The 13,233-nt window shown below is 36.5% G+C and overlaps 1 protein-coding gene across 2 annotated transcripts in view; it reads right to left on the bottom strand.

Moving 5' to 3' along the window:
* Positions 1–13,233, bottom strand: part of CSMD3 (CUB and Sushi multiple domains 3) — a 711,519-nt gene that overhangs the window by 18,980 nt on the left and 679,306 nt on the right. For both annotated transcript variants that reach the window (XM_068933141.1, XM_068933140.1), the window contains 3 exons: positions 12,806–12,979; positions 8,828–9,001; positions 8,498–8,571 (listed from right to left, as the gene is read on the bottom strand). In XM_068933141.1, coding sequence (XP_068789242.1) covers positions 8,498–8,571; positions 8,828–9,001; positions 12,806–12,979 — 422 coding nt within the window. The remainder of the gene's footprint in view (positions 1–8,497; positions 8,572–8,827; positions 9,002–12,805; positions 12,980–13,233) is intronic.

A 13,233-nucleotide genomic window follows, 5' to 3' on the forward strand; every position in this document is an offset into this window, starting at 1 on the left:
ACTCAAACTGTATGTAGCAGTATATTAATAGATAGTTTTGTATTGTTTTTTAATTTTTGATTAAATGTAGACCGCTTGATTCAAAATGATGCCCAAAGGTAAAATGTAAGCTCCTTCACAACAGCTTAATCCTGGGAAAGAGTATTTCACTGCTACAAGCAGTCATTTGAAACTCTATAGTACTACCCCATTTCAGCTCAAGCCTCTCATCAGAATGGAATTTAATAATAACCCATGAACTGGAGATAGTAGCTCATCAACATTGTATGCTACTTAAAATTCATTTTTCTTTTTTTCTTCTTTATGGTGCTCATTGGACTATGTAATTACTTTTAAAAGACTTTGAAGAAAGTACACTAAACCACTTTCAAGATGAAGCATATAGTGGGAAAACACTAACAGTTAAGGAAGTTACCCCAAATAGAAAGCCCTTTTTTTCCCTCTGGTAAAGGGTTTATTTGAAACAACAATCACCAATATATTACTTTACAACAAGTATTAGTCTTATGAAAGTCTTAATTTCAGTTATCTGTCTATAGCAAAACAATCTCAATTCAGAACTATGTGAAGAAAACCCAGCTATTTAATCTTTAGCTATCAAAACTAAGGAAACTTTTAGGAAAGGCTCAGAGAGCTGGGCCTGTTCAGCCTGGAGAAGAGAACACTGAGGGGGGATCTGATCAACATGTGTAAGTATCTGAAGGGAGGGTGTCAAGAGGATGGGGCCAGTCTCTCCTCTGCGGTACACAGCAACAGGACAAGAGGCAACAGGCACAAACTGAAACACAGGCAGTTCCATCTGAACAAGAGGAAAAACGTCCTTACTATGAGGGTGACTGAGCACTGGAACAGGTTGCCCAGAGAGATCATGGGGTCTCCTTCCTCAGAGATATTCAAAAGCTTGGACACAACCCTGGTCAACGTGCTCTTAATTGTTTTTGCAATATTGAGTAGCTGGACCTCATGGAAATCAATGAAAATTAGAGATGAAGTTATTTAGGTACTCATACTCAGATATCTAATTCTAAACTGTAGCTAACAGACTCAAATTCTGGTTGCAATAACAAATCAAGGAAAAGCTACTCTATGGCTTTTAAATATTGAGTCATGGTACATCACTTATTTTCCATTAACATCTTATGGACTTCCTTTTAAAAGAATTCTTCTTTTCCTTGACAATTTCAGCTACTTCTGGGGTTAATTATTTAGCACCTTTTTATGAGCATATTATCTAAAAGAAATTTTTCACGGGATTGAGTCTTTTTTGAGGAATGAAAGGTTAATGGATCGAAACCACATACTTAAAATGTGCTCAGTGTATTTAGTAAAATTCAGTATATAGCAATTCTGCTCATCAAGAATGGTACAAACACAAAGTTTTTACTCTGAGAGTTCAAAGAGCTGCAGAATCATATGCCTGACATCTCAGGCCTACAGGACTCAATAGGCAACACTGGAAAAGGAAAGAGCTGTGTTCTTGCCACTTCCCATTACTTATTTCTCTTCCCTAACTGCCTCCTCATGACTTTGGATTAGTTCTTCATGAGCAGGGTCTTCTGCTGGGCAGATACATCCAGAAAAAAAATGTTCACTTGAAGAGCAGGAACAAAGAGTGCACAGAAATTTTTCCACTGTCTGCTTATCTTCACTGCAGTGCTATCATTCATCAAGGTTTATGCAACCTGCCAAACCTTTAGCTTTAGTACACATACATTAAACTGGTTTTTTAAGTTCAGCTCAAGCTGCTAAAGTAAGTGGAAAATTTGTGTTGACAGCCTTCCCACTTTCTATTAAAAAATCTGTTGGTATTAAAATACGAAGCCATCTTTCAAAATTTATTTTTCTATCCAAAAGAGTAACTAACAATGAAATCACTTTCATTAGATCCTTTTTCTGTTTTAAATACATAAGGAAAACATACTTAAAAATGATGTCAACAACATCCACATCAGGGAAACATAACCCTTATATGTAGGTCCCAAAAGCAGCAAAGAAAATATAATAGTTTTCCAAGTGTTTAAGATTATTTTAGAAGTGCTTCCATGCTATTCAAGATTAGTTAAAAATAAATAAAAAAGAGGCTGTCTGCTCCTGAGAAAAAGGAGTGTGTTATAAGTAATATATTTCCAATGTAGTGTTGTCAACAAAAGTCTGTTTTGCAATACTGTTATGCCAGAAGCACCAGGTGGCACTATAATCCAATCTTGCATGTTATTAGAAAAATAAACAAATTCTCAGTCTTGAGAAGATGTTCTGTATTGTTCAAACTTTTGATGATTCAACTTTCATAGAAGAATTCGTGTGGAGGTATGGGAAAACACCTGAAATGCCTCATCACAGTCTCAGATTTTAGAAAGAACTACTCCATGCAACATTATTTGTATTCAATCCTGAAAAAGAGATTTCCATATGTGCTGTTTGATATCTCTGATCCATAGCTGCTTTTTCCGTAGTATCAGCTGTGGTGTGGATATTCAAAAATTCAGCTTTTCCTTTTGCTAAGAACTAAAGACCAGATATTTACTATTTCTCAAGAGAGAGCAAATAGCATTTAGAGAAGGAAAGGCGTAAATAGCAACCTGTAAGCATTTACTAAGAATAGGATAATCCTCTAGATAAAAATCTATAATAATGTATAATAATATATACATTTAATATTATATAATTATCCTTATTATTTCTTATATTGCTTACACAAATCAAATATAATTCTAATTTTCATGGTTGACTCTACATTTCAACTTGCTTGGTCTCCAATTTACCAAAGAGCACCAGGACAACGTAACGAGCTTCTCCACTCCAGCAATTCAGGAATGTCAGTTTTTTCTCCTCACAAACTTTTGCCAATGTATTTTAAGTGAATGAAAATACAGCTCACGAAATTTTTGCTGTATCTGTAATCCTGTAGCCCAGTAATACAATATTGCCATTACTAGTTACAGGACAGTGTGTCTGCAAGACCTCGGGGCTGATGCTTGTCAGGCTTCCTTCGTGTGAACTTGTCTAGCCTTGCCTGGAGTTTTGCTTTTAGTTGCTTTAGCTCTAACATCAATTTTCCTTCTGATCAGGTGACCGTGGCTAATTTTACAACCACAGTTTTATACACATAGTAATAACAAGTACCTATTCTGCACAGAATGAAATATTTACAACCAACATAATGCTGCAGCATAAATACAGGTCTAGCATGATATAGCAATTGATACTGAGCAAAGGAGACACAGGATGCTGTGAAGAGGATAGACGTACGGGATGACAGGAGATAGGGCGCACGCTCAGCTCTGGAGACTCCATGGCACTAAACTCACCCAAGGTCAGTTAAAGAAATGCAGACCCAGAGCTGGATAAAATCAGGTTTTAGGTGTAACAAAGAAAAAACTAATAAACTTGCATGGAATTTCCCACATACAGTAAATTCTGATGTAAGGTTGAGCTACAGAGCAATGAAGTAAGAGCAAGATGTAAAAGCATGTTAGAAAACATAGAAATAGCTCCAGGTGAATTGAAAAGGAGAGAGAGTAAAAAAGAAGAAAGAAAAATTAAAATCACATTCCTCTCAGTGAAACATTCCAGATACTGACACTGTAACATGCACCACCAACACCAGACTGATGCCATAGCCCTCAGGATCCAGAGGGAAGCAGAAGAAGTCAAGAAAAAAAAGGTTAGAAACCAGAAAGTGTGTATATAAGAACTGTAACTGAACTATTGAGACACTTTTCTGTACAGAACTATTAATTTCTTTATTCCTTCCATCTTTTCCATAATAATTAGATCTGGACTAAACATGACTCGGATTAGACTGTTAAGGCTTCAATTATACTACAAATTCTTGTCTTTATGAGTGTGTTCATACTTTATGTGTTTCCTTTTTGCCCATAGCAAGAATTTGAGTATAATGCATCCTAGCCCTAAACTTGTACAGTCAGAGAGACAGTTTGTAGGAGATTGGATAGCTTCGGTAACTAAGAATTAAGCATAAGAGGTCGTAACATTTGATAATATAATGAACAATGATTTTTAGGTTATAGTTAAGTGCCTATCCCAGTTACCTAGGATAGTACATGAAAAAGTTGTATTCTTTGTGCAGTTACTCTTTGTAGCTGTATATACACTTGCATGATAAAAGACACAACGTAAGTCTCATCCTGTTTGGAAATTATGTAGTGTCTGGAAAGGCTAAAATTATATTTTCATTGAAGAAATTGATGATGCCAGTGGTGACAGTGCTAGTGGAGATAGCTTTTCTGTATCACAATAGTCCCTTTGGGATTTCATGCCATAATTCTATCAATACTACAGCTTTTTTTTTTGCTCTGTATCTTCAGATAGCATTTCATATGGTATTTCATCAAACAGAATCCAAGAGCTAATATAAGGCTACTGCTGCTGTAATGTGGCTTTTTTCCTTTCTAAATTCATATTACTCTTTGGCCCTCTTCAAGCTTTAATGTAAGGGAATATTGCTAAACTTCTTTTAAAAAAAGCGTGTGTGTATATATATATATATATATATATATATATATATATATATAATGTTGCAAAATCACTAAAACTGTCTGACATATAATGACTGTTTATAGCACTTTAAGCACAAGCCATAATAATAGAAGATACTACTGAGCTGAAGTAACAGTTGAGAAACACTTAGAACAATCTCCTATATTACTAGCAATGTATCTGAAGATATATTCCTTTCCAAGAAGTAATTTATTTTCCACTTCATCAATAAACTGGAAATTCATTGAGTCCTAAAGATATTTTGTCTCTGTAATAGCTCTTCCTTGTAACACATTGTTAAGATAGATCTGTCAAATCAAAAATAGTCAGATGAAGGGTGAACATGCTAGAGGCGTAACAATCACACCAAGTGATGCCACATGCTATGTCTCGTATTCAAGTAGCACTCATCTAGTATTTTTGGTGGACATTTGAACACACAAACACATTATTACAAAAGACCTGTTTAAGAGTTGAAGCCCTGCTAAACTGACAAGTGGTCATGCATATGTGCTTCTTCTTAGCATAGGATATGGGAGGCCAAGTTTTGGTACTCCTTTCTCTTGGTCAAGTCTAGAGGCATGTCAAACATGCCTGAACTTTCAAGTCAAGCAATAAGACAGGAAAACAAATAATCAAGAGAAAAACAAAGACAGGGCTAAATTCATGACTTGGTATTTGTATTGTGAAGGGTAGATATTGTCAGTGATATAACCAGGTGAAGAAGAAACATTGCCAAGTTGTCAAAAAAGCGCCAAAACAGAACTCCACATGTGAATGCTTGAATTCTGCTGTCACTCTCAAACCTGATTTTTTTATGAGACAGATATAAATTCAAAATTTAGCAGCTAAGTATTTAAAGCCACTTAAGTGATTTGATTACTGTAGTTAACAATGTGAAGTACTTAAGAGAGGTTAAAGAAAAATAAACCCCCACGTGAAGGGGGAAAAAAAAAAAATCTAGTTTAGAATCAGAAAGCATCTCACATATTCAATGGTAACAACTCTGTATTATTCATATGCTAACTGCAAACCATTTTGATTAATTCTGCATAAGCTCTGTTGGTCTGTTTTTAAAAATGATATGGAACTAAGGAATCTATCAGACAAAGAACCAAAGCCCTATTGTCTTTTATATTTTGGTACAAATTCCAATTATTTTTTACCCTTCTGCTATGGATGGAAGTCATCATATTATTATCCCATTCATATAGGAAGTCAATTATAACATAACATGAATTCAGCTATATGTTTGTGGTTTATATGACTCATAATATTATTAAACACAGTTATGCAATATTTCTTTCCAGTAACTATGGATGATAACTTGTGATGGTAAAAGCGATCAGTTCTAGACTTTTTCCACTCAATAAAGAGCTAAACTCAGCTTCATCTGTGAGAATAATATTCCTATCATGTCCTAAATTAACTAAGCAATCATATTTACAGTGACAGAAACTAACATGCAAACATTTAGTTTCTATATTGAACCAAATTCTTTACATGAGAGCTTGAGGATAAGCTGCTGGTTAGGCTAGGAACATACAGCTTATACAGCTGGCAGTATTGGTGTTGAACCAAGTTTGTAAATTTGTCCCATTAATCTGCAAGGCACTAGCCTTATAACTCTGGGATCAAGGGTGTAAATTCTGCCAGCAGCTACATATGTTTTAGAAATTATTTGTCAGCTGACATTTTGCCTCTTATTTTAGCAGGTACAAGCTAGGTGAGTGATGCTTTCATTCACAACCACCAATACATCTCAAGTGAGAAAGGCTACATTGCTTCTTCAGCGTAAGAACTCACTAATATGCCAGAGAAATTCTAACAATAAAATTGCAGAAGATGATCATTGCAGATATTCGTTTCTTACGCAGCTGAATAAGGAGTTGCTGCTCTCTAGCATAATATTATACAGAAAGGAAGTTAGCCCAAGGACTGCCACTGCCTATTCTGTCTTGGCATGAAACAGAACTGCACTTCATTCTCTGGAGTAAACAGAGTCAAATATATTATCTCTTCTCTATGACTGTGACCTAGCAGAATCTAAAATCCCAAAGCCTATTAAAATGCTCACTACACAAGAGATAAAGGCCACCAAAATGACAAATCAAAGGAATCTTCGGCCATAATCTTTTCAAAAGTCTTTTGCTACAACCCTTTTATAAACGATTTCTGTGCCATGTATCTGCTCAAAAGTTCAATCAGCCCTTTCTTGCATTTCTGGGAACCGGCAGTCTTCACTTAAATCCTGCTACTAGACAGGTGCTACATATAACCTGAGAGCTGCTAGCTTACTCTTCTGCCTCTTCATCTTCACGCGATGGGAACTTCCAGACCTGACCACCAAACACAGACATAGCAGGATCAAAATAGTTTTTTGACTCTTTCTTAGTTGGTATGGATCCAAACACACGCCACATGGCAATCATAGGAATGATCAACCTAATTTTACACCGATACAATTTTCCTAATTTAATGGAACTATTCCTAATGTAAAGCGGTGCAGGTGAAAGAAGAATTCAGTTTGTCCGCAGCAGACTTATTTTATTCTTAGCAAATTATAGCTCACATTATCGCATTGGCACATCATTTGCTCAGGAAAAAGTCACACTGAGCAAAAAGTCTTGCTGAAGTAACTGTCTTATGTGATTAGAATTTCAGTAGCTTTTTCGGTTTCACATTTTGATATCGTTACAGCTTCATCAATGTAAAAAAACTTTTGTTTTCATTACATTATGAAAAAGGTTTTCTGATGCTGAAAACAAAAACACCATTTTTAGGACTTCAGTGCCAAAATAGCTTTCTATATGAACTAAAATATTTAACCACCAACAACTTTTTTTTGTATGCATAGCATTCTGAACAGAGGAAATGCCTTGCAGATAATTCATTTTCCAGTAGGAGCACATGCAGACACCATTTCTTCTTTCCACAAGTCCTCACAGCACAACATCATCCTGGGCTGCATCAGGCAGAGCACTGCCAGCAGGTCAAGGGAGTTGATCTTCCTGCTCTGCTCAGTGCTGGCAAGATATCTGGAGCGCTGTGCTCCCCAGGCTCCCCAGTAAAAGGGAGACATGGAGCTACTGGAGTGAGTCCAGTGAAGGGCCACAAAGATGATTAAGGGAACGGAGAATCTCTCATATGAGGAGTGGCTGAGAAAGCTGGGACTGTTCAGTCTGGAGAAGAGAATGCTCGGGGAGATCTTATCAGTGTGTATAAATATCTGATATGGGGTGAGGATGGGGGGGATAAATAAAGAAGATGGAGCCAGACTCTTCCCAGTGGTGCCCAGGAAAAGGAAAAAAGGTAACGAGCACAAATTGAAATACAGCAAATGCCACTTAAGCATAAGAGAAAGCTTCTTTACTGTGAGAGTGGTCAGACACTGGAACAGGTTGCCCAGAGAGGCTGTGGAGTGTCCATCCTTGGAGACGTTCAAAACCCAACGGGACACGGTCCTGGGCAACCCTGCTCAAGGTGACCCTGGTTCAGTAGGAGGGTTAGACCAGATGATCTCCAGAAGTGCCTTCCAACCTCAGTGACTCTGTATTCTTTTGTAGTCATATCATTTCCACACATAAAGACAGAAGTTCTCTCAGGAAAAAAGGATTCTTTTGATTTTTAAGAGTTGGTGTAGATGAGCCATTTGGCGTACATCATACAGTCTTTTAAGGTGAAAAAAAAATCACACTTGAAAAAAAGTAGGGAGCGCACATTGGTGTTGAGATACTGAACTCCTTCAAGGTGAAACCAGGCAGACCTTGATCACCAGGGTTTCACAAAGTGCAAAGTATTACTAAGAGGGTGACAAGGTCAGTATAATCCAGCAGCTAGGAATAAGGACAGACAGTACCACTCAAACAATTAACTCTTTTCGAGGCACAAACAGTTTCTGGACCTCTAATTAAGAGTTTCTAACTTTGAGGTATTATAAAGACTTTAATAGACAGGACAATTATTAAAATATATACATATATATGTTATACACTACCTGATAGCCAAATGTGTTGTTCTGTGATCCATGCCGTGGGACTCCTGGATTTTCACATGCTGTGCGAGTAGGTTCTTAAAAAAAAAAAATACAATAAATGACAAAACAAATTACAGTATTTTAGTTAAAAACATGACTGTCTTACACAGTTATTGGCTCAACAACACGCAGTAAGCTAAGGAAACAAAAATAAGGTGTTTTAATTTATAGAAAGTGTAGAATAGCACCAGAACAATTCAAAATAGCTGCAAACTTCTTGACTGTAGCAGATAAAGAACAATAAAAATTCAAAAAATTCAAGAAATTTCAATATTATAGATATCACCTCACCTATACATCGAGGAGAGGAGCCGCTCCATGTGCCATCTGCTTGGCAAATTCTAGTACTGGAGCCAACCAAAATAAAAGGAGGATTGCAGCTGAAAGAGACTTCTGACTGATAGATAAAGCTCTTGCCTTCTCTTTTTCCTTGAGCAGGTACTCCAGGGTCACCACAAAACTTTGCTATGAGAAAAGATTGATAGAGAAGTCATTTGTCATTTATTAAAATATATGAAAATGACACGTGAACTCAAATAGTTATTCCAAATTCCATACTTTTTTTTTTGTTTGTTTGTTTTAAACACAGAAGCATTTGATAGCAATTCAAAGAGAGGCTAGAGATCCAATCTTTAGTCTGCTTCAGTCTGCAGTAGTTTTGCTAGCTGTTCAAAATGCCTAACTTGTGGGTTTGGTCAGTAGATTGAAGTTGACACTCTGCATATGCAAGAGTTTACTTCAGCACAAAATATTTACAACTCACCTTTGTCCCAACTCCTCAAAAAATATGAGCCTGCAAACCTTCCTGCAGTGAGCAATTAGAGAGTATACCAAACCTTTAACGTTAGTCTCCTGCCCTCTCCTGCTTTCTGCCCATTATTCTACACTTTTGTAGAAATACAGGATTTATCAGACATATTTTAAGAACGGTAAATTCTTACATCCTTATCCTTCACTTAACGATAAGATTTGGTGTGTACAGAAGTACAACATTTGAAAGTTATTATGACAAACTAAATATATATCAACACATTAAACAAGCATTTCAGCAGCAGCAATGTTAAAGTCAAATATTTATAAGCTTTTATTATATGGGATAGATTTGACTTCAAGAACATATTCTTTAATTGCTATTTTTACTTTAAACCTAACTCCTGCAAGATAGTTATGCTGTGCTGTAGGCATAAGGTGACTAGATGCACTGCTGACAAATTTACTGGCCTCCTTCTGCAATATAAATCACTGATTATTGTCAGAGGCTAGATTTTAAATAATTGATTCAGGAAATGCAATCAACTATGATAAATACTGTGCCATCAGACTATAGTATTTCCTGACACATTTTGAATTCCAATATGGTACAGTTTAATGTCATGACACCCGGAAAATGCTATAATATAAATTAAAAAAAAAAAAAAAACTACTTTGATGTGTTTAAACACATATCTCTATAGGACATCTTCATCACAGAGCAGAAATTTCAGCTCCATCTTTCTCTGTACAAAGAAAATTTAAGTTACATCTCTTAAACAATCACTTTTCAAAATACATTTCTAATATTTCTATCTTTATCCTTCCAAAGACCTGCTCACATGAAATCCTCCTGCTCTCTACTCATCACTGTGGAGACTGACTGTACAACTTCATGGACACACACATACCCTTGAAGAAAAAGGCTTAATCTAGAACAGATCAGAAAGGTATACAATTTCACAGCTTCTAGCAGATGGGATTCTCTGCAAAATCATAGATCTTTTCAGAAATGTGCCTATAAAGTGGTAGTATCACCATGAATCTCATTGGTTAAATGACAAATCAGCATTATAAGTTGAATTTTCATCAGTAAAGCTCTATGGAATTTCTAATTCATAAATATATGAAATATTTATAGATTTTTTTCATACAGAGGCTTGAAATTGTCTCCTGATCAGTTCTTTGCATTAGTAAAGTAACAAACACCCTCGGGGGGGGGGGGGGGGGGGGGGAACCACACAACCTTCACATTAAAAAGTGTTGTTTTGGTGAGCTGATTAAATTTTTATAAACTCTATCACTCATTTGTGATCGAGATATCACCTTTACCCAGTTATGGAATAACTACTAGCTGCCTTTTATACAGGTAACTGTGGAAACCAGGCACTATGGCATTCCACAGCACTTTTTCTCCATTACTGAAGGAGGGGACTACAATACATACAAAAGCTATAGTAGACTAGAAGTTCTGTGAGTTCTCCTATTCCCAGCGGAAATGTTTTTCTAAGGTTTCTGAGAGCCTTTCATAAAGATAAGGCAGTGGAGCTCAGGCTTAGGCACTGAGGCTGGCAAGTTGTATTAGTTTCAAAACAGAAGAAAAAAAAAAAGAAAAAGAAAACAGCTACCACCACTACTATCACATCTGGAAAATTTCTGAACACCTCCCTCGACCTTCCTCCCTTCTAGAACCTCATTCCTCAAAGACATTTAATTGATGAACAGTAATGTAAACCTGAAACCAGACATTTTCAGGAATAGGCCTATGTTTTCATTTGCCTTCTATGGTCAAGCTTATAAAAACAGTAATCCTCTACTCAAGATACTATGCCATAAATTAAAACAAATTTACTGGATCACAGATGACAAATAATCAAGCAAAGACATGACTGTATTTCATTCTCAGTCATTATTCCATGTTATAATTCCACAACAATCATGTCACATCCACCTTGCGTATCTTCAGCTACCGGCCGTATGGAACAAAGCTGGGAACTAAATTTCTGATGTCAGGAGCTGCTTCAGGATTGCTCTTTGAGAATGACTTTCACCAGCTCCCTCTCCTTTCTGCCAGTTGGCAGCTAGTTTAAGCTCTTTGACAAGCATTGGCTGCCAACTGATTTCTACTGCAAGGCAGTGGGTAACCACTGCACACCAACAACACTCAGTTAACATAATCTCCGCATGAAACAGCCTTTAATTCCCAGGCAGCTGCACTCTGTGCTAACTATACATTTCAAATAGTTTAAAGATGGAGGCCTTCTGTGAAGTATATTGCAGTATTCCACCATCAAAGATGATAAATACCCACAACTGAAAAGGATACAATCAAGAATAAATGATGAAAAACATTTTTCAAGGTCTCTGCTGTTCTTTACACAGCGGATTGTAGAAGAGCTCCGTATAGTGAACTTAGGCAACAAATGGTGGACGTCACCTTTGGTCAAGCAGGCTTATAAAACATATTATAAATACTTATAAAAAGTATTTTTTCCCCAGAAACAATGTTTTTGCCCTGTTCCAGTTCTGAAATATATGTTTTCAGCAGCACTAAGCAACTGCTGCTGATGGTATGAGAATATCACTGGGGAGGGGGGACAAAAAAAAAAAAAAAAAAAGAAGAAGAAAGAAGTAAAGAATCTGTATGATATGCTTTCATAAGAGTAGGATATAAACATAGACGGAACGTAAGAAACTTCTGAAAGAGAAAGAAACAATGCAAAGAAATTGTAGAAGAACTCAAATGACACTTTGAAAACTGCAATGCCACAAAGACTCCCTGTTGAAGAACATTACAGAGCATCAGTGATGTAACTACAGTAAATATAAAACCTCATTCTTCAGTACAATCAATCAAACATCTATCAAAAGCAATACTTTGTTAAAAAAAAGCTTTTTAAAGTAATCAACTGGAATGACACCAACCTAAAGAAAGAGGCATGTTTGGTATTGTAATGAAATTCATAGCAATATAAATTCCATCAATGTTATGACTTTCAGGTTAATAAAAATTACTGCTTAAAACATGTAACATCGGGGAAAAAATCCAGTTCTCAAGGACTCATGCTGGGGTCTAGTCAACACTGCTAACAGAAAAAACTCTGCGACATCAGAGAAAGTTTAGCACGAGTAATGAGCAAATAAAACAAACGAACAAACAAACAAACAATTTTACAACAAGACCTCCTCTGTTCTCTATGTAGCTAGACCTAAAAAGAAGACAGGACCTCTTAATCTTGCTTTGCTTAGGATTATTTGATATGTATTGCCTTTTGTTTTGTTGTTGTGGTTCTGTTTGTTTGTTTGAGGCTTCCTATGTGCTCACAAAAGGATTTATGGATGTTCCTGTCTCTTCCCCAATGTCTAAATTACCTTATGATTTTAGAAAATACAACAGGAATGCATTTGCCCAAGTTTGAAATGAACTAAGCCACTGCTGATAAAAAGAGTAAACACTCTAGGGAGGAAAAAGAAAGGTAACAGAATAAAGAAATACAGGACCATAAGGGAAATACTTACGCAAGCACTGAGGTACTTCACCACTCCAGGTTCCATTCCCAACACAAGTCAAGACAGCAGGAAAAGAAAGCTCGTAGCCTGCAGAGCAGACATAGCTAACACTAAACCCCCAGTCAAAGTTTGTTCCTTCCAACCTTCCATTAGAGATCTGGGGAGGTGTTGAGCAGGTAACAGCTGCAATAACATTCAAAATAATTAGGCCCAGCTGCTGTAAATATCCCCAGTGTAAACAACTACCAGAAGAACCATATGTGCTAATTTCACCTCTTTTCAGAGGACAGTACAGTGGGACATGCTATCTTCCTCACTATATTGTTGCCACATTACCTGAAGTTAACACTTTTAGTTGCCTCCATTTCAGAGACATACTGTAATGGCTGATTGATAAAGTATCTTAAATTAAAGAGCATACTGAATCAAGCCAGGTA

The sequence above is a fragment of the Struthio camelus genome, chromosome 2, assembly GCF_040807025.1.
Source record: "Struthio camelus isolate bStrCam1 chromosome 2, bStrCam1.hap1, whole genome shotgun sequence".
Classification (NCBI taxonomy): domain Eukaryota; kingdom Metazoa; phylum Chordata; class Aves; order Struthioniformes; family Struthionidae; genus Struthio; species Struthio camelus.